Raw genomic sequence first — 21,067 nt, forward strand, 5'->3', positions numbered from 1 at the left:
ATTTTCTGACAAAAAAAAAACATTCATTGATGCTTCACAACCAACGGATGATGTCAGCATGGCTTCGTCCATCTTTTATATACAGATTATGTTATATTTAAAAAGACCTTGTCTCGCTCCAAAACACACCAGTCAGTCGAAAAATATGCTACCACTAAGTGCTGTTAGGTTTTATTGTTTGTTAGGTTAGTTTTGCCCCTGTTTCCAGTCATTATGTTAAATAAATGCATATAAGTGACACCTGTCTTCACATGTAACTGTGGACTTACTTTACTAATACTCTCCATACTTAATTTATGTACAGCCATAAAAGTTTAATTGCCACCTTCGAAAATAAGAGGGAAAATTATTTAGCTGAGGGGGAACATTTAGCAGCTCCTGGTTACTAGAGAACACAAACTGGCAAAGAGTAAAGAGAAAATGTGCGGCTGATACTATACTCACACTTCTGTTATGTTACGTTCATCTTCTAACAGATCTATAAGGTTCTGTTTCATGTCTTTGTCTTCGTTTTTAAGAAACCTTGTTACTTTTCCAGATGCTGTTTCTGCCTTGGCTCCCAGGCTGGTGTTTCTAAAGGAGAAAAAACATACTTAAATTATGCTTAAGGAATTTGTATCTTTACATTTAAAATTAAAATGTTGTTCGATGCGAAGCAAGGTAATTGGGGTTATTATGAAAAAGCAGATTTGCAACAAAGCTGGTAGACTGAGGAGAAGTCTTCTGAATGAGGGACAATTTAACTAGCACTTGCTGATGTCTATGGGTCAAAAACTTTGACAACAAGGTATGATGAATGTGTATGTATGGCTGAGTGACTCCAGTGTCAGGAGTGGCTTGGCCCTCCCTATATAATAGGCTGACATTGTCATATGTTATTCAAAACAAGCCCACTTCTTCCTCACTTCCATAGCAAGGAGGGTGGTCCCCGGTTCTCTTGAGTAGCATGAGCATAACCTTATGTTCTCTTTCATAGCATTTATTTCATCTCTCACTGTGGGAGAAATACTGACTCCCTGATTCCGAGACATGCCTGTTAAGAAGACAACTGTCCCCCAATAACATTTCACAGAGGAGACACTCCCACCTGGGAAGAACCTACACTGAGGGCTGAATGCACCAGGTTAAGTGCTGTCACATCTAGCTTGTAAAACAGATGTGCAGATGTGTGAGGTGAGGGTCAGCATCCAGCTGAACACACCTCCTGGATGGAAATTGATTTAAAAAGAGCCCATGAGTTTGTAGTGGGGACCCCTAACGTGCCCCAGGCCAGCAGGAGGCTGAAGACCCCTGTTAGTATAGGCCAGGGCAATTGCTCCTACTATCCAGTGGGAGAGGCACAGTTTGTGCTTTAGCCCAGCACACAAAAAGCTGGTCACCCTGGGTTCTGTCCATATAAACAGACAGAGCATAGAATGGACACAAGGTTGCTCCTCTGAGGTGAAAGGCGTCAGGTAAAAGCCCGGCAGTTCTATAGGGGAACATGTGCTCTGAAGGCTGGCCTTTCCCTTAGAGATAGGGTGAGCACTGTAGTATTTTGGAAGGGACTCCGAGTAGAGCAGCTACTCTTCCACATTGATAGGCGCCAGTTGAGGTGATTATTGCACTTTTGCCAGAATGTCATTGATCTTACGTCTTTGGTCATACACTACTTGTAATGTGATGTCGATGCTCTTTAATAATTATCTTTTTTGTTTCATGATGATAAAATAAATAACTTAAATTGTATTACTTATTAATTAACCCTTTACTAACAGTTATTATAAAGTTTTACCTATCTGGAAACACATTTGTCCCTGCGTACCTTTGCACAGACCAGGACACAGTGATGGAGAAATCATCGGTAGAGTTCAACATCTCTATCAAGCTAGCTCTGCTGGGCGGACTGATGGTCCACAGAGAGTTGGAGCTGCCTTTCAATTGAGCAATGGTCAGGTCCTCATAAATGTAGCTCTCCAGCCACTGCATGGCGTCCTAATCCAAACACAAAATCAAACAATTAGAATCAATATAATTCAGTCGCACTAAACCAATAATCTGTCAGCTAAGCAAGTTTAAATTAAGGTCAACATGCACACATACACAAATGGACTGTTGATTGTTAAAACTGTTTCAGATTCAACTATAATTCAACTATCTAACTATAATCTTCAACTGAATATTAGTACATATGTTTTTGTTCCCTTCAGGAAAAAGTTATCCCCTGATTTAAGGGTATGGATGGATCTTGCTAACCAAATTTGCTAGCCTTGACCTTCTCATCTTAAGCTGAGACATGAAGTCAATACGTAAAATAAGCTTCCAAAACCAGTTGATGACATCATCGTTGTTACGTCGATCCTTTTTACTGTCTATGGTACTTTAGTAGAGAAAGAACTACTCGCATTATATGGGAACTACTTTACATCAGAGATAAAAAAGTATTTATTTCTCAAATTGAAAACACATTATGGTTTGTAAATTATGATCTTCTATTTGTATTTGATTTCGTATACTTACATCTTTCTTCTTATAATATTCGACAAAGTTGCGAAATTCCTTTTCCGTCACATGCCGCAGTTGCTTTTGCTGCGCACTCATGGTGAAGATGGGCTGTGGAAAGACAACGTTTTGAAAAAAGTCTAGTTAAAGGTGAATACACCTCTAATGATTTTAAACCAAGCACTTGTTTCTGGTGAACTTAATTTATTCATACAGATTAATGTGCAGTAACTGTCGTGAAACTATGCCTGATACACACACATACAAACACACTACATTAAACCCTCCACCCTAAATACACTAAAATATCTCCCTCAGTCCACAGGTACCACATAACCATAAATGTTACCTCTAGACATTTGACAAAGGAGCTGTGAAAAGAGGTGCCAATGATTTTATATAAGAAATTGTGTCCACACCTGAAAGCCTGCCAGTGTGATTTCAAATGAGACATCCAGCGGAGTGTTGACGACTCCAGCTACAGATTTCACGAGGGACATGAAGAGCAGCGGAAACCATACTATACAGATCAGCAGCACCACAATCATTCCTCCCATCCCATACTTCACCACTTTCTTCTTCTTCTGGCCTCGTGGCTGGGGATACCTCTGCAGAAGGATGACAGAGAGGACACTGAAATAAGTTACTGGTATTAGATGGAGAACGTAACACAGAATTCCCCCTGGTCCTTTGCTTTAACAACAAAGTCAACGCAATTTTTTTGACAAATTTGTAAAAGTAAAAATGTGCAAAAAGTTTCATGGAGGGATATATTTCAGACTGACTGGGTAACAACTGCAAGAGAGCAGTGAATAAAGATATTTTCACTTCACTTACTGATAGACACAGTATCTATCTATCTATCTATCTATCTATCTATCTATCTATGTATATAAAGATTTACCTCCATAAATCACAAAAGTAAATTTCGGTTTAAATTCCAACATGACAGACACTGGCCCTGAAACAGATTGTTTTACACTACACTAGTGCCACGATGATAAACACCTTCTCTGACTCTCTCCAGCATTTCAGGATAAAGATGTGAGCGTAGATGTCCTCCACACAGATCCAGCTGGACAGAGACAGCGAAGTGTCGGTCCAAACCCAGTCCATCACAGCTCGGAGCTCCGTCAGGAAAGGTACTAGACGGAAACTGAAAACCACATATCTTCTTTATTAATCTGGCATAATGTGAAAGCTCATGATATTATTGCTTATATAACAAGATATTCCTTTAGTCTACAGCATACATGCCAAACTTATTTAGCTTCCTGAATTTAAACCATAGAGAAAATACCACAACATCAACAAATTATCATCTTACATGTCAGTATCATGATGGATACAAAAATGCGCATAGCCTTCACATGTAGAGTATTTTGGAACTACTCAATTTAATTTAATTCAATTTTATTTATATAGCATCAAATCACAACAACTGTTGCCTCAATTCACTAAATAACTTACTTTTAAACAATATGCAAAGATTTAGAAATATTTTTTTTGTAATTTTAAATACATTTTTTATTTTAAATAGTAGTCGTAGTTTTGTGTGGTTTCAGTCCTTTGTATTAAAGTCGGCATGACCATACAAGAAACAGCAGTGCACTGTATTTGTTTTCACACTGCTGGGCTCATCCTCTCCTTCGAGACACCCCTTCCCTTTGCCAGTGACCCGCCATGTATTTTGAAACACACATTAAATTGCTATTAAGTGAATAAAACCCATTTTTGTGGCTTTTTTATGATGAAGAAATAACACCAAAGATTCCTCTTTCACTCAGTTTAGCCAAAAAATAACGAATCTTTTGTTATCAATTATAGATGTGTGGAAGATTGGATATAGATTAGGTAGAAAAAGTATTGTGTTTATTAATTTCACACCCTTTTATGCATAGCTTGACTTTCATATTTTTTAGTTCACACATGATCTGGAGGCCTTCCCAGTGGCCTGATGGTGATTTTCTTGTTGCTGGTAAACAGTGAACTTAATCAGCAAATAGAGCTGTGCAAAATCTACACATCAGGCACAACTTTCTCATATGCAAGCTCTCTCTCTTTCTCTCTGCAGCTTCCATGCACGCAGGCTCCACATGCAAACTCTCTCCCTGTCTCTGTTTCTGTCAACAAGGCAGGCAGTGTGAACCATGTAATGTTAGACACGTTGATCAGATAAATAAAGAAAAAAGCAGAAGGGTGAGAGAAGATGAAATACAGATGCAGCTGAAAGTACCAGCTAGCAATAGGTCAGTCTAAAACACAAGCTAATACATCTTTGGATCTAGCTGTGCAGTCAAATAAGTAATAATAATGCATATAGTAATAAGCTCATAAATCGAAGTATCCAAACAGCATATTTTAGAGATCTGTTATGAATCTATTATAAATTTAATGTTAGTGCTTACCGTTTCAGCTGCATTAATGAATTAAATTCTAAATGCTAAACTGATCAAATATAACATAACTATGGCGAAAACCAATGCTTATGTTTCTATACAATTTAAAATGTAGGACTGAGAAGAGGAAAGGTGTTTTTTTCTCCTCTAGCAAATATTTCTTGTACAGTTTTTGATACGTAATCTTCTCCTTGCAATTCTGCTTCACCAGCAGCAGCAGCAGCAGCTAGCAGGGCCTTGGATATGTTTGTCCAGCTGGAAGAAATGAAACTCTCTCTGCATAACTCACCCCTGGAACAGGAAGAGGTTGACATAATTGTAGCTCTTTGTGAGGAAGTTTCCCAGAACACGGGTGGGATAACCACAGCGGATCTGATAGGCTGACAGCCCGAAGTAGATGCACTTGACAAAATACCACATCTGAGCGACTGTGTTCTCACTGAAACGTCTATGAAAGGAAGAAAGCAAAGACAGCTGTTGAACTGAAAAAAGTATACAGCTGGTTTTCTAACTTTGAAGAGCAAAATTTTAAAAAAAGCACAAATATATTTGACGCCATGCTGTCAGATGTATTTTATCATTTAAATTAATTAGGATGATTAATCTCAGCTCTCACGTGAGCTAAGATGAAGCGCTTACTTGTCTGTGACCTTTGGCAGGATGAAGAACATCCAGAAGTGGATGCCAAAGACCAGAATGACCTGGAAGATAACCTTGCCCATAACAGACTTTCGGAGGTAGAGGGCCCGGTCCACCACCATGGTGCCAAACTGGATCAACACCATGACGAGAAAAGCTCCCGGGACCTGATCCTCTGACAGCGATGATGTGATGTCTGCCGCTGAGTGTTTCTACAAGGAAAAGGTAAACAGTTTTATTAAGTCACGTAACAAAATTCTAATTGTTGTTGTCACTTGAGGTGAACATTGTCATTTTCTTCTGCAGATAAATTCAAAACTTACACCAAATGCCCAGAATCCAAACACGATGATGATGAAGTCAACTGTGTCAGCGAGGAACATCAGCACATAGACGTCGGTGACTGCGCTGTACTCTGGATGAATCAAGTTATAGAAAAACTGCCTCATGGGAAGATAGATACCCAAAACCCTACAGGGAGCAGAATCAGTGTTATTAGAAAGCGATCAAACAGACGCCTGAAGCTTTTTGTGTTTGTGACCTTTCTGAGACTGTGTCATTTTATAATGAATCTTTTACAAAGTTTCACATACTGAGGTCTGTGTAGAAGAGAATAATCAGCCTTCAGACTACTCTAAACACTAGGATGGAGGAATTTTTCAGTTGTTGGGTTTTAATGATGTCAGTGAGACTCTGATATTGCATCTACAGCCTCGTGTGTGAGCATCTGCCTGCTAATCAAACCCTCAGTTTGTTGAGGGCAGCCAATCAGAAGAACAAGAGCTTAAAGTGTCATGTGCAGTTTAACTTAGTTTAATGATGAACTGGGGGTCTTACAAAAGGATAAGATAAAATGGGATTATTTTTAACCATTAATCATACAAAGCTACTCTAAGTCCAAGAATAAAAATATGTAGTTGGAAATAAAGATAGTAAATCTGCTTTACATCTAAAAACCACTTATAGGTTTTTTTTTTCTGTGCGTTCAAACAAAATCACTTCAAACAAGTCTATATAACACCACTTATTTCATATGAAGAGCTGAACTTATTTTGAGCAAAACATTGGGTTTCGGTTACTGTCTTACACATTATATCTGGGAAACCGCTCATTGCATTGCAATTAAATTTAGAACAATAATATGTTTGGAGTGTCTGTTGCAGCACTTACAAAAATGACAGTGGACGGTCTAACGGGAATGCTGTAATTAAAGATCTAAATTTAGACCTTTGAAAGGTTTAAGCTGCTGTATCACCACGGTGGTTTTCCACAGTGCATCTTACATCATTCATCAAGAATGCTCTCATAACATTACAAACACACTTTATAGTCAGTAAGAAGCTGTGGGTGGAATTAAAGAGAGAAAAAAAAAACACAGCCATTTCAACTTTTACAAAGCAGCTATGTTTTGTGCTACCGCTTTATGATGAAAGCTTTTGCTTTGAAGAGCTGCTCCCTCAGTTTCTCTATGATCATCTGTTTGCGGGTCTTCTGATGGACGCTGGCCTCGCTCTTGCGGCTGCTGTTGCGAGAAGCTGTACTTCCTGTGGAAACAATTTACATTTTCAGTTTTAAATGACCCGTGTCAAAGCTCCGAGTTACTGATAAACGCAATACCAATGCAAGACTTTCTATTTATCGTTATTTTTACTGTAAAGAACAAAGTTAACGGTTACCACAAAATATCATATTTCTTCCAGGTGTTTGTTTTACAGAAATACTGCAGCAGGGGATTTCTTAAATCCACTATCCAACAACCATTTAGTAGCAGGAAATAGCCAAAAGGAAAAAAAAGCCTTCACCTCTCTTAGATCTTGCAGAAGAGTGGAGAGATGGATGAGAAATGTGTGAGCCTCCACTGGAGCTCTTGCGCCGCTGGTAGGTCTGCTGCTGCTGCGAGTAGGGCACCTGAACGTGTCCTGAATCTATGGAGGTCCCGAAGTTTATGGACCTCAGGGTCTGATTGGAGCCTCTCCTTTCACTGTTTAGTGACGAGCCCGGTTCCGACTCCTTCTCACTCTCCTCATCTTTTCTCTCGTCTTCAGACTCAGACTGACTTCTGACTTCTTCAGACTGACAAGGTGCCTCTTTCTTTACCTTGGGGTCATCCTCATCCCACAGACCATGGCACTGGTAATGAAAGGTGGAAGGACTGTTATTTCCATATACAAATAAGATGAAAGTGAACAGAGTTTTTTCCCAGTCATAAAGCTGTCCTACCCTCCAAAAAGAAAAGAAAAACATAAAAATATCACTAAAATCCCTGATACATGTAACCAATGAAACCACAAACCCTCATCATGGTAACAAATCTTTAATTTTTATCTCAGCGTAACTTCAAATACTTCAAATTCCCAACAATATAAATACATCTTCTTTGGTTCCTTTTACCTTTTCTACAGGTAAAAAAAAAACAAAACCTAAGTTTATATTATCTCTGCTACACTGAAAATAACATTTTTTCCCCTAACGGTTTAGGGAGTAAATGTGACTGATCATTAGGTTTTATAACAGGACTCATTAGAAATAGTAGATGAGAGTGATCACAGTAATCGGCCTTTCAAATATTGAGAGGTGCACGACTAGCTGACAATACAACGTTAAAATCGGCACGTGACACCCACGACGAAAGTGACGCATCGAGCATAATGGAACTTTTATTTGGCTCTTTTTTGTAATATTCAATTGAGCAGTTTTGCTATTATTATTATTATTATTATTATTATTATTATTGTTGTTGTTGTTGTTGTTGTTGTTATTGTTATATGGGTTGATTCTATGCAGTATAATCTGTAAACTAAGTATAAGTGACCAAAAAATCAAATGCAAGGCCTCATAAAAAAGCTGGTCTTCTGTAAAAAAAGAAAAAAGAAAAAAAAGGAAAATATCAGAAAGCAATGACGCATATGCAAATGACACAACAGCATTTTAGTCATTATATGACATAAAAATATTGGCAGCCACTAGAGTAACCCCTCAGCCTCAGCCTAGTAGATACACATGTGGTATCAATTTAAAAAATCCTTTGTTGCCTTGGTCTTAAATCTTATATCAGACAAGAATGGACAACATTCCTCTCTCAAAAGTCCAACAACTGGTTTCATTAGTTGCTACATGTTTACAGACTGTTGTTAAAAGAAGAGGGGATCCTACACAGTGGTAAACATAGTTACAAGTAACGCGTTACTGTAATCCGATTACTTTTTTCAAGTAACGAGTAAAGTAAGGGATTACTATTGCAAAAACGGTAATTAGATTACCGTTACTTTCCCGTGGGAACGCTGCGTTACTGCGTTACTAAAACCGTGATTTTTTTTTGCGAGAATGTCTCATGACAGTGACGTAAGCGAGTGCGACATTCGTGACAACAGCTGTGTGCAGATCAACAGTGGATCATATATCGAGTACGGAGAGAGTATGAGTGTGCAGCGTTTAAAGCGTGGAAGTACTGACCTTACTTTGAGTTTGATTCCATAAAAAGTGACAAAAACATTAGTGTCTGCTGTGCGTGGGAAGAAAACGCCTTTTTACAGCGAAAAAACCCCTAAACTTCCAAGCAAGCACCGAGTGCGCTACCACGTAATGGGAAATTCACAGAGAAACTCGCGGATTCTTCAACTGACTGCTGCGGCACACCTGCACCAGGGCAAACCTCCGCCTACCCCACTCCTGCTTTACAGGTGAAAATAGAGCAACAGGACCGCTAGTCTTTGATTTTATTTATTTTCTGCTGTGTTTTACTTGCATCTATTTGAAAGACTGAGTGTAAACACAAAAAAATATTTTATTTTATGTGCTGGAATGTGCAGAAAATAGGTTTAAATTTTAAATAAATTTCTTCCAGTCAGAGAATGTTGCATGTAATTAGATTTTTGCTTCATGCATAAAGTTAAAAGATTAAAACTAATAAAACAAGTTTTAAAAAGAGACTTTTTCATTTGATTACATTTTGTATGATTATGCAGAAAAAGTAGAATTGGGCTGAAAGACCTATCGCTTTATCACCTATTCAGGTTGTAAATCGTGTTTTTAAACAGTAACTAAGTAACCAAGTAACTAAGTAATTAATTACTTTTGAAAATAAGTAATCAGTAAAGTAACGGGATTACTTTTTTCAGTAATTAGTTACTGATTACTTTTTTCAAGGAACTTGACCAACACTGCCATTCTTCATGAAATAGTAAAATGTCTCAGTTTAAACATCTGATGTGTTTTCTATGACCTGATGCGAATATATATATGGGCTTATGAGATTTGCAAATCATTTACATTTTACACAGAATCACAACATTTTTGGATATCAGGGTGTAATACAGTCCTTGTTTCACACAGAAATACTAAGAAATTTAATTTTTTTCCTTTAATACAGTAAATATTTTTTAAGTAAACTATAGGGAATAAGTGGAAAAGAAAAATCAAATCACATGGGAGAAAATCTCTCTCAGAAGAGGCCTAACATTGACTCTTCATATTTTGCTTTTCCCCCTCACTAACAGAAGGGATTAGTTTGTTCTGGATGGATTTGGGAGAAAATGATACAAGAGGTGGGGTTTGGAATTTTTGGCAAAGATCCTTAGACTAGAATTAGGAGGCAACATTGGACCTATTTTCACAAATCCAAATCAATTTAAACCATTACAAAATGTTCCAATATGCCAAAAAAAGCAGACATCTGCACAGTTTCTTTCCATAGGGCGTCACTCTCATGAATACTCAGCACTCTCTGGTACTTAAACATCATACTACCATACCTGCTGCTGAAGCAAAGCATGCTGTACTGTTTTGCTCTGTACTGTAAATTTATAGTGTCCTCACCTATAGTATATACAGTAACTAGTCATCCATCCCTTATTTATTCGATAATTTTAGTCCATCGTGTGTACCATTGCACCATAATATGCTATGTATGTCTGTGTCATGTTGATAGTATTGTCTGTCGTTTACTCTTTTCTCTACACTGAGAGCAAAGAATGATCTCGAGCCCAATTCCTTGCCAGTGCACACATACTTGGTCAATAAATCTAAGTCTGATTCTAAAAGACACTATCTTCATTTTTAAGAAAATATCACAGACTAGCTAGCTCCAAGTGTCATTGTGTATCCAGAAGGATATCTCATTTCATGTTTACAGCTTTGGAGATATGCAGTCTTAAACTGCTTTTGTTTCATTTGTTGATAATAAAGGAAAACTGTGCAGAACAATCCAGCAGGGACATCTAAATTGCTCAAATACTGGCTTTTCATTCAGTTTTGTGTATCAGCCAGCCTGTGCTGCCAAAAGCTGGTACTTATTAATATTGGCCTTCTCAGATGCATAAATCAGTCCATAAAATATGCAAAGGAATTTTATTTTGTCTGCAGATATTTGAAATATATTTTCTGTCTCTCTGAAAATTAATTCATGATGAAATATCAAGTCAGTGATGTCATGAATAAAAAGACACATATAACGAGTGTACTTCAGGAGAATCAACTCTAAAAACAGTATGCGGTGATAGTTTTTTATGGTCTTTGTTTTCATGTGAGGGAGACTATATATTTCTGTTTGCCCACACCTTCAGGATGGACCTGTGAAAGAAGAGAGCCAGTAACTGGACCAGGTCGTAGTGGACGTAACCGTCTTTCTTCTCCACACCAATGATGTTGGGAGGGTGAAGCGGTTTGTTCTTGTCTACGCTCGAGTGGAACGGGAAGAAGCCAAACTGGAAGAAGTATTTGATGACGATGGTGACCTGGAAGGAAAACATCATCAATCAATTTGAAATACACACTAAGTCCGACTTTTACCCTGGAACCTGATGATCATCTGTTAGACTAAATGCTGTTATGTTCCCTGTTGCCTTTTTTTTCATCTTAACTTTGTAGTATTCACTGTGGACAAAACCAACAATCTTTTCCTTTATGTTTAGATCCTTTATCTACTTCATTTCCCCCAAAAAAGACATCTGAAATTTGAAAATGAATGATCGAAACACACAGTTACTTAACAATTTCTTGGAAATCTTAGTTATTTATTTTGCAACATCATCATCATGTTTGTCTGCACCTCAGTATAGATGATGACAGTCATCCAGTAGCGCTTGCTGGGCCGTGGAACAGACAACATTGCCCAGAGGAAGATGGTAATGGGAAGGACCAGCGTAACACAAGAGGCTGACACCAAGTGGTTTATGATGATGACCAGGTAGCACACCAACTCTGAGTGAGCCACCAGCATGTTGTAGAGGGCGTAGCAGAGCTGGAGGAACAGAGGCTGGTTTTGGTAGAATTTATCTGACTGCTCCAGCTCCTCGTCATAAAACATCCTGGACAGACAGAGGAGGCATTAATGGAGGTCGTAACAGTGAAAAACTATTTATGTTTGATTTTTTTTTTTAAAAGACAGAAATTACATCACAACTGAATGACTCTAGAGACAGATAGTTTACTCTCAGAAGGCTTTAAGTCAGGGGTATCAAACATAAGGCCTGGGGGCCAATATTGTCACAGCAAGGAATTGAATCCGGCCCATTAGACAGCTTTAGAAAATGTCAAGGAGTGGATAGATTTGAACTCTTAACTGTAATATCATAGGTTTTACAGCTTTTTCTATTTATAAGGGCTGCCATTCATAATAGACCAAAGTAATTAACAGAGAAACAATTAAATAACAGGAAAGTTCCTGTTTTTCCACGGTAAATGAACAAAACCTTTATATCTTATAATTACAGGACACTCTGCTTAATGAATTCCCATAACTTTTGCAGAAATTTTACACATTTATCACATGATTTCACTGCTCTGCCCCACTTAAGATCATAGTGGGCTCTATGTGTGGCCCAGCATGTAAAATGAGTTTGACATCCCTGCTTTAAGGTCTAAAACTTTAATCAATATTTTTTTTTTTTTAACTTACTTGTTGAGCAACAGTTCACTGGCCGTCAGTTCAGTAGTCATAGAGGGCAACATGATGTCCGACCTGCTGTCTGAGCGGCTGTCTGAGGTCATGACCATGCACCTCTTCCTATCTGTGTCACTCTCATCGTCACTAACTTCCAAGCGGTCAAAGCTGACTGCCTTGCTGTAGCTGGGAGGCACATCCGCATCAGATGTTTTAGAGGCATCTGTATCTGGAGTGTAGATCAGCTCTGTTTGACCCTCCGTAGGCATGAGGTCCTGCTGTCCTGCACCATCTTCACTCTCAGTGATGAACTCTTTCTCCTGGGCAGAAGGAGAAGCGTGTAACTCTTCCACTCTTAAGGAGGGGCCCTCGTCTGGACCAAAAGACTCCCAGGGAGCCTCCTCTCTCTCCTGGTCCTGCTGTTCCTGTAGTCCTTCTTCACCCTCTAATCCCTTCTGCCCTTCCTCCACCACCTCTTCTTCCTCTTCTTTTTTTTCTTTCTCCCTGGGCTCTCCATCACTCAATGCCACACCCTCAGCCTCCCCAATCTCATCAAACTGTTGAGATTCCCAGGGAACCTGCTGCTTGTCTTCCCCTTGATCGTGCTCATCCTCCACTTCTTCTATGGTATCAGTAGTTCCCTGTCTAGAGTAAATTATGACACACTGGGTTGGCTCACTGTGAACGAGAAGACAAAACAAAACAGGGATTGTGTCAGATGTATCAATTTATTTGTACTTTCTAAATATTGATTTGGGTTCTCACTATATCTGGAATAAATAAAAAACTGGCATCAAGCAGAAAGCAAGCGTGTAGACACACTAATACATTTTTAGACTACATTAACTCATATTATGGAGTTTTATTTGTAAGCACTGACAGGACCTAAAAATGTTTAAGGGCAAATTTCTGCATAAAAAATTATATTACTTTAATCCACCTGTTTAGCCTGTTTTAACTTATTGGCAAGTTATTCACAAATTATGGGTTAACACAACAGGAGTTGTTTTTTAATAGTGCTTCAAAAAAAGTGTTTGCCCCCATTCTGATTTCCTAGTGTCTTGCATATTTGTCACATTTACATGTTTCAGACCATCAAACCCGAGTAAATACAAAATGCAGTTTTTAAATAATGTTTTTATTGATTAAGGGAGAAAAGTTATCCAAGCCTACCTGGTCCTGTGTGAAGAAGTAATTGCCCCTTTTGTTAAATCATGAATTAACGGTGATTAACCACATTTTTTGGAAAATTGAGTTCAGTTTGACTAAACACACTCACGCCTGGCAGACCTGTTGAATCAAGAAATCACTTAAATAGAATCTGTCTGACAAAGTGAAGCAGGCTAAAAAATCTCAAAGAGCAACACATCATGTCACGATCTAATGAAACACCTGAGAAACAAAGACACTGACATCTTTCATCTGGAAAAGCTTACAAAACCATTTCCAAAGTTTTGGGACTCCATTGAACCACGATGAGAGCCATTATATACAAATGGAGAAAACTTGGAACAATGGTGAAGCTTCCCAGGAGTGACGGGCCAGCCAAAACTACTCCAAGAGTACACTGATGACTCATCCAGGAGGTAACAAAAGACTCCAGAACAACATTAAAGAACCACAGGCTTCACATGTCTCAGTTAAGGTCAGAGATCATGATTCAACAATAAGAAAGAGACTGGGGAAAAAAGTCATCCATGGGAGAGTTCAAGGGGAAAACCAGTGCTGACCAAAAAGAACACAAAGGTCTGTCTTACATTTGCCAAGAAACATCTGGATGATCCCCAAGACTTTGGGGAAAATACTCTGGGGACAGGCAAACAAAAGCTGAACTCTCAAGATTTTAGTCGTGTTACATCTGTCGAAAAAGTAACACCGCATTTCACAAAAGGAACCTCATACCAAGAATACAATATGGTGGTGGTAGTGTGATGGTCTGGGGCTGTTTTGTTGGCTCAGGACCAGGAAGATTTGCTGTGATAAATGGAACCAGGAATTCTGTTGTCTACCAAAACATCCTATAGGAGAATGTCCAGCCATCGGTTCCTGACCTCAAGCTGAAACACACTTGGGTTCTGCAGCAGGACGACGATCCACAACGCACCAGCAAGTCCAACTCTGAATGGCTTTAGAAAACAAAAATGAAGACTATGGAGTGGCCTAGTCAAAGTCCTGACCTGAATCTGATGGCATGACCTTAAAGTGGTTCATGCTTGAAAACTGGCTAGATTAGAACAATTCTCCAAAATTTCTCCACAGCGCCGTAAAAGACTCATTGCCAGTTATCACAAACTCTTGATTGCAGTTGTTGCTGCTAAGGGTGGCCCAACCAGTTATTAGGTTTGTGCTTACTTGTGGTATTTTTGTCTCATATTTAAGTTTGTTTGATGATCTGACACATTTAAGTGTGACAAAGACAGAAAAAAATAGGAAATCAAGAAGGGGTCAAACACTATTTCACACTGCTGTATGTATCACATTCTGGATTGATCATCTCAGTGTTGCATGACTGGCGGAGCCTCTGGACAATCACAATTCCAAATAATGGTCCTTCTGCCTTTTCGGTATAACGATAACCATAACAGAAGAATAATAGCTGGTTAGCGCAGAAGGCTAAGATGCACTTTAACAAATATGCTGTTAAAGTTCATCTTGTGACCATGAAAGAAATCAAGCAGACATCATTTGGGACAGTTATAACAGCAAACCATTAGAAAGGAACTCTCCCTGTCAAAGTAAAACTATTGTTCGGTCCAACCCAAAAAAAGAAAGAAGCAGTTGTTTAAAAGAAGCAGGTCACAATTTACAAAACCCCTTCTTGTAACAATATTATTACTGAACAACAACTTGTGTTTAAGGTTAAAAAATGGATTTGTGACAGAATGAAATACAAAAGTAAAAAAGTTTGAAATAGAAATCATGCAGTGATTCAGCAGACGTTAATAATCAATGCAAGACTGATGAAAACACAAAAAAGACAGAAGAGATGCAATGATATTTTCTGTGTGTACATGCAAAGGCCCAGCACCTGGATATGAAGCTGCTGCCGCTGTCCACTGATGAGCTGGACATATCCAGCCTAGGTGATCTTTTAAGTTTGGGCCTGGCACGCTCACTGGTTTTGGGAATGCACTCTGGCATTGCATCCAAGTCTTCCAAGGTGGATTGACGAGAAAACAGTGTGGTGGCGTCAGTGCAGCCACTGATAGGTTGTGAGAGTGACAAATGGGATGATCAGTGGTAAGAAGGATGACATGAAATCTATGTTATGTTAAACAAAAGAGATGATATTCTGCAAATAAAAAGCATCTGTAAAGATCATAGATCATGTGATGATTAACACAAAGATACAGTAAAGCATTCTGGTGAAATGGCTCAGTGTGATGATAATGTGCTGATAGAAAACTATGATAAGTTTGTTTTTAATGCATTGAAGCAGTAAAAGTATACAGGTTTTTATTGCTTCTTTCACATTTGCACAATACTGCACATAAAGACAACCTGAAACCGTTCATGATGGCATCTCGTTTAGTCTCCACATTGCACTGCTAATCTACCTGGACATGCTCTCTCTGGAGGCCGTGGACTCCTGGCTCTCCATCCGGTAACCTCCTCGCCTTCTGCGGACCCCGATGGAGCCCGAGACTGAGTCGTCCTCGCTCAGCACATCCATGCTTGCCTGTCTGGACATGTTAAGCCTCATGGCCTTGTGGTAATAAACATGGATGCTCTCTCTGGATGGCACGTTACCCTGGTGGGAGGAGAAGAGATCTGATCATACGTATTCCACTGAGTGATTTTATAAATGATTCAGTGAAAGCACATTTAAATGAACTCTACTTCTACATGTTTACGGTCACTGCAGAGAGCTGCATACCTTCTTGACCTCTCGAGTCAGCATGCAGCGCTCTAAACGCAGCACAGTGGAGATGTCAATGTACTCTCTGCACATTTCATTCATCCATTTAGTGAAGCTTTCCACCGTCGTCTGGAAGAGCATCCAAGTGACCTTGATGATGTTGAACACTCGTTTGATGATGTTGTCTGAGGAAGAGCACACAACAGAAAATGCATTAAACGTGGTCGAATTAAAAACTCATACTTAAATAAACCTTTTCATTAAATAATTTACAATGTTGTATGTTCGAATGCCAGTAAAATTCCTTGAAATAATGATTTCGGTAATTCCTGCCTTAGTTCCTATCACCGTTGGGATCCTGATTTGCTGTGATTGGCCATGGGAGTCTAATCGCCAAATAGCTAGATTGATTTTTTATATTAATATATCACATTTAATTCCTACTAATTATCGCTCCTTATTGAACTAAGGTTATTGGACCCATAAATCTATTTGGTTTTACAGGGGATTTACAAAAGTTGCACCGTTTTCTAAACACACATGATTTCTAAACACACAGCCAAAAAAGTATGACATTATTTCTGGTTGTTTTATTTGCTGAAACAGCAGGTTCATGAACCAGCAATCTAATAAATATTAATCTGATTTAATCACTGAAAATACTGATAGCATAAAGATTCCCACTGGAAAATATATTTTAATATGTATACCAGTTTTTCTCATGGTGGAGAATTTGGTCATTGTAAATTGGAGAGCTGTACTTTGTAAAACTGAGTGTCATAAAACTGCTTAAGGAAAAACCAACCTGGGCCACCAGATTTCTTGTTCTCATTGTCTTTTTCTTGCCCATCAGACAGCTCGCCAAGGTCGATGGTCACGTGACCTGCTGATGTACAGTACAGACAGTTTAGTATAAATTTAAAGTCTGTTTCAAGTCAGGAAAAAATTTCCTTTCTAGAGCTGACTTACCATCTTTCTTGCTTTTTCTGTGTCTAACTCCTTTCGTGTATCTCTTCCAAAATTTGCGCTTCGCTTTGCCCCGCGCCCTGAGAGCAGCTTTGGGGTCTGTGATCCAGGTTTGATACATATACTGGAGAAAGGAGGGTAGCAGTTAAGTTTTAATGAACGTCACTGAGGGGAATTATGCCAAAGCCACAACAGAAAAAAAAATATTACAAAGTTTATATATAATCATTAAAAGTCATGTAAATGTTATGCTGCTGTATTTTAGTATTTCGTAAATCTAGCCTAGAAATAAAATCAACAATTCATCATAATGAACATTCATATGATTAAAATACCAATTACATCTTTTGTTTGCCTTTTAAACAAAACATGCTTGAGATTTCTTTAATGCAAGACCACCATCACCTTAATTTACACCAAATCTTTACAAAAAAGGAAAGAAAAGCGAGGGAGATAGTTTTCAAAACAGTTTTTAACTCTGACTTTGATTTCTAAAACTTGTGTAACAACCTATAATATCTATTTTACACCCCAAAAAAAAATCTTTACCAGGAATAGGGACCACAGATCAAATCTGAATTATGTTGTACGTTACATATGTGATAGATCGTCAGAGCAGCAGGCCACATAAAATGGCCATGACACACATGAAAACACCAATCAGTCAGACAGTAACAATACATGGTACAAAAACATTCTCATTCCAAGTCGAATTTGGTGATCTGTGTAAGTTTAGTGTTTTGGAACTGGATGAATAAACACATCTATTAATTTACAGCATGTTCACCAAACACGAGCTGGAAAGGCAGTTGTCTGTGGTGTTAGCTGTTATTTGAACTGGCAGATGTTCACAGAGAGAGCCAGCTGTGTTAGATGAGGGTGAATACCTTGCCTGCCTTCACTACATACTGCAGCACAGTTTTAGGCAGCTTAATGACAGATTTGGGTAAAGCCAGAAGAGCCGAGACAAACTTCCCAATAGCTCTCTGAAGAGAGGAAACAAGAGTGGGGAGAGGGTTAGTAGAAAACAATCTCATACTGTTAGAAACAACAGAGGTTAATTGTGTTAGGAGGCAGCAAACAAGAGGAGGACTTCAAGGCAAAATTATAGGTGTTTATTGAAAGGTTAGTGCCTACTGCATCACAAATCACATAGAGTACTGCGCAAGTCTTCTTTATATTTTTCTAAGAAAATGGGCTATAGGTCCAGTTATTTATTTAAACATGTGCAAACATGCATGGAAAGTGTACAGTATGTAAATTAAGATACAGAGTTTAAATTTTAATGAGCTTGACAGTCAATATTTGGTATTATCACCATTATTCTTAAACACAGTCTGAGCAGTCTTCAGGAATAGTTCTCCAGGCTTTTTGAAGGACATTCAAAGCTCTGCTTTGTATGTTGGTGGTCTTTTGGTCTGTTCTCTGTCAAGATGATCCCACACTGCTTCAATAATGTTGATGTGCAGGCTCTGGGGAGACCAATCCATCACTGTCAGTGTTTCACTGTGTGGTTTTTCTATCCAGGTACACTTTTACTGCATTGGCAGTAAAAGTTTGGGATCATTGTCAAGCTTTTAAATGAAGCTGCTCTCAATAAGATGCTTTCCAGATAATATTGCACGATGGATCCAAATCTCGTGGCACTTTTCTGTGTACATAATTCCATAATAATTGCAGTTTTGACAAAATCCCCAACATTGCTAGCTGACATGCAGTCCCAAACTGTAACAGAAACTACACCGTGTTTTACAGATGACTGCACTCATCTCTTCTTGACCTGATGAGAATTTGAACCAAAAATTTTAAATTTTTATTCCAGTTCTTGTGTTTGTTAATTTGGTGTACCTTGTACACCAGTGCCCTGTTTCTCTAGGACATGACTTTAAGATACTGTTCATCTACAGTAGATTGTGTTTTTCTTCTGTACAAAAATGTATAGACACAATACTGGTTCACCCCTTAAGTCAGGAGCCTTTTAATGGTTGGATGACTCATAGGCCAGTGTTAAGTGGCTTAACAAACGAAAAAGCATTCCTCTAATAAAAATAGTCAGGTAGACGGACTGGACTGAAAATGAGCGAAAAAGAAGTCAATGTCCGAACAAAATCTTTGGGAAACCTTCAGAAAGCCTGGTCACTTATTGCTCAAATCCACTTTAAAAATAACAGCTCTGGCTCCTTGGAAACTAAATATAAAGAAATAAAGGGTGGCTCAAGACTTTTGCACAGTACCATACATCCCAACTTCTACATTTAACCCAGGAAAACAGGAATGAACAGTACTGTAAGTGTAAAACTCTTTCTAGGTGATATCTTTATATATACTTTTATTGTTTAATTTTCATTTATCAGTTGGTGTGTTTGTGATAGTGGGAGGGTTACAGACATGAGTTGAGAAAGAGGCCAGAAAAACAGGCTATAGTTGTGGTTACAACATGATGAAGTAGTCTTCCATTGTGCTTACATTGTATACACAAATGAACTGTTATGAAGTGTTATGTCTACCTGTGGATGTGAGGACAGAAAAAAAACATCTGCTCACTCATACACAGAGGTACACAGTACTACAAATACTGCTGTATTTCCTCTTTCCAAAATGACACCTTTGTGTTTTAAACTTCATTTGCTTCTCCACTTCTGCTTTAAACATAGTAAATGAGCCAATATGACATCATTCACTATTTTGGCTGTTGCTATTCTGTTTTTTTAAAAAGCAAACATCAGAAGTGATGGGTGGATGTGCTTGAGTAACCGAGGAACCTGCAAACTCATAGAGTAACAAGTTGTCAATCAGAAAGTATACGCTGGTTTATAATCTAATTTAGAAATTTTAAAAAAGAGCATCACATTGTATTCAGCAAGACTTTGAAAATAGTGACTGACATCATAAACTCTTTAGGAAAGTGTTACTGTGTCTATAAATCATGTGAGAAATAGGGTCACTTTCCCATAGACTTCTGTATAATCAGATTTGTTTTTACAATGCAAGGAGCTGCCCCCTGCTGGCCATTTGAAACAATGCAACCTGCATTCGCTTTGCTTTTATGATCCAAGGCTACGTCCACCTTTTACATATAGTTTACTATAGTTGTAAAGAAAAGTAATAGCTTAGAGAAGCCAATTAAAAACTATTTTGTAAAAAAGGACATCCATAACCATGTTCTTCTCCTTAAAATCTCTTTGGGAGAATCACAGCATTTCCCACTCTGAAGCCAAAATATAACCACCTGAAATGCTGACTTCTTTGGTGGATCGTCATCTTTTTTCTCTTCTTCCTCCTCTGCTTCTTCTTCACTGTCAGTTTCAAACAAGTAGTAGTCTCCACTTCTAACCACTGAGGGGCAGAGCGCAAAGCACTGTTACATTCACTCAAACACAGGCTGAAGTCATTTATTGCTTTTATGACATTAAAAAAAAAGCAACAGAAGGTTCTCTTGCTGTAAGGAAGAAACACAACCACATTAAACTCTACATATTTCTCTATCAAACATTTGCATATATCTATGGCTCGTTATGATATAGACGCACTTTTAAGAGGATGAAACCACACGTTAGTAAAATTAACGAAAGTATGAGCAGAAAACACAATGAGGAATGTCTGTTATTCTCCTATTTCAGTCGCCCTGGAGTGACTCCAGTCTACAGTAGTTAAGTGTTAGAAGCAATGGGATAGACAAGGCTGACTTATGTCCTTGAACAGAACCGCAGTGGGCAGGAGATGAGGGGAGGATGCTGGGAAATGGAGATGAAACATCAAATGACAAAGAGATAAAATGGAGAAATAATTTGAAAATGTCATGTGGGGGTGGAGTATGATATGAGACATGAGTTCAAAACAAAC

General features: G+C 38.4%; 1 protein-coding gene across 7 annotated transcripts in view; it reads right to left on the reverse strand.

The window, feature by feature from the left end:
• The window catches only part of piezo2b (piezo-type mechanosensitive ion channel component 2b), a 91,616-nt gene that overhangs the window by 3,522 nt on the left and 67,027 nt on the right, over window positions 1-21,067 (reverse strand). For 3 of the 7 annotated variants that reach the window (XM_084911756.1, XM_084911757.1, XM_084911754.1), the window contains 20 exons: window positions 20,454-20,560; window positions 18,112-18,210; window positions 17,228-17,348; window positions 17,064-17,144; window positions 16,277-16,443; window positions 15,957-16,150; window positions 15,428-15,601; window positions 12,415-13,077; window positions 11,566-11,824; window positions 11,075-11,251; window positions 7,322-7,649; window positions 6,937-7,063; window positions 5,843-5,990; window positions 5,520-5,731; window positions 5,170-5,328; window positions 3,490-3,637; window positions 2,901-3,089; window positions 2,500-2,592; window positions 1,805-1,974; window positions 445-573 (listed from right to left, as the gene is read on the reverse strand). In XM_084911756.1, coding sequence (XP_084767882.1) covers window positions 445-573; window positions 1,805-1,974; window positions 2,500-2,592; window positions 2,901-3,089; window positions 3,490-3,637; window positions 5,170-5,328; window positions 5,520-5,731; window positions 5,843-5,990; window positions 6,937-7,063; window positions 7,322-7,649; window positions 11,075-11,251; window positions 11,566-11,824; window positions 12,415-13,077; window positions 15,428-15,601; window positions 15,957-16,150; window positions 16,277-16,443; window positions 17,064-17,144; window positions 17,228-17,348; window positions 18,112-18,210; window positions 20,454-20,560 — 3,745 coding nt within the window. The remainder of the gene's footprint in view (window positions 1-444; window positions 574-1,804; window positions 1,975-2,499; window positions 2,593-2,900; window positions 3,090-3,489; window positions 3,638-5,169; window positions 5,329-5,519; window positions 5,732-5,842; window positions 5,991-6,936; window positions 7,064-7,321; window positions 7,650-11,074; window positions 11,252-11,565; window positions 11,825-12,414; window positions 13,078-15,427; window positions 15,602-15,956; window positions 16,151-16,276; window positions 16,444-17,063; window positions 17,145-17,227; window positions 17,349-18,111; window positions 18,211-20,453; window positions 20,561-21,067) is intronic. The other 4 variants (XM_084911755.1, XM_084911758.1, XM_084911759.1 and 1 more) reach the window with 4 other exon arrangements.

This window comes from Perissodus microlepis, chromosome 18 (genome assembly GCF_051167445.1).
Source record: "Perissodus microlepis isolate ML-2025 ecotype Zambia chromosome 18, ASM5116744v1, whole genome shotgun sequence".
Classification (NCBI taxonomy): domain Eukaryota; kingdom Metazoa; phylum Chordata; class Actinopteri; order Cichliformes; family Cichlidae; genus Perissodus; species Perissodus microlepis.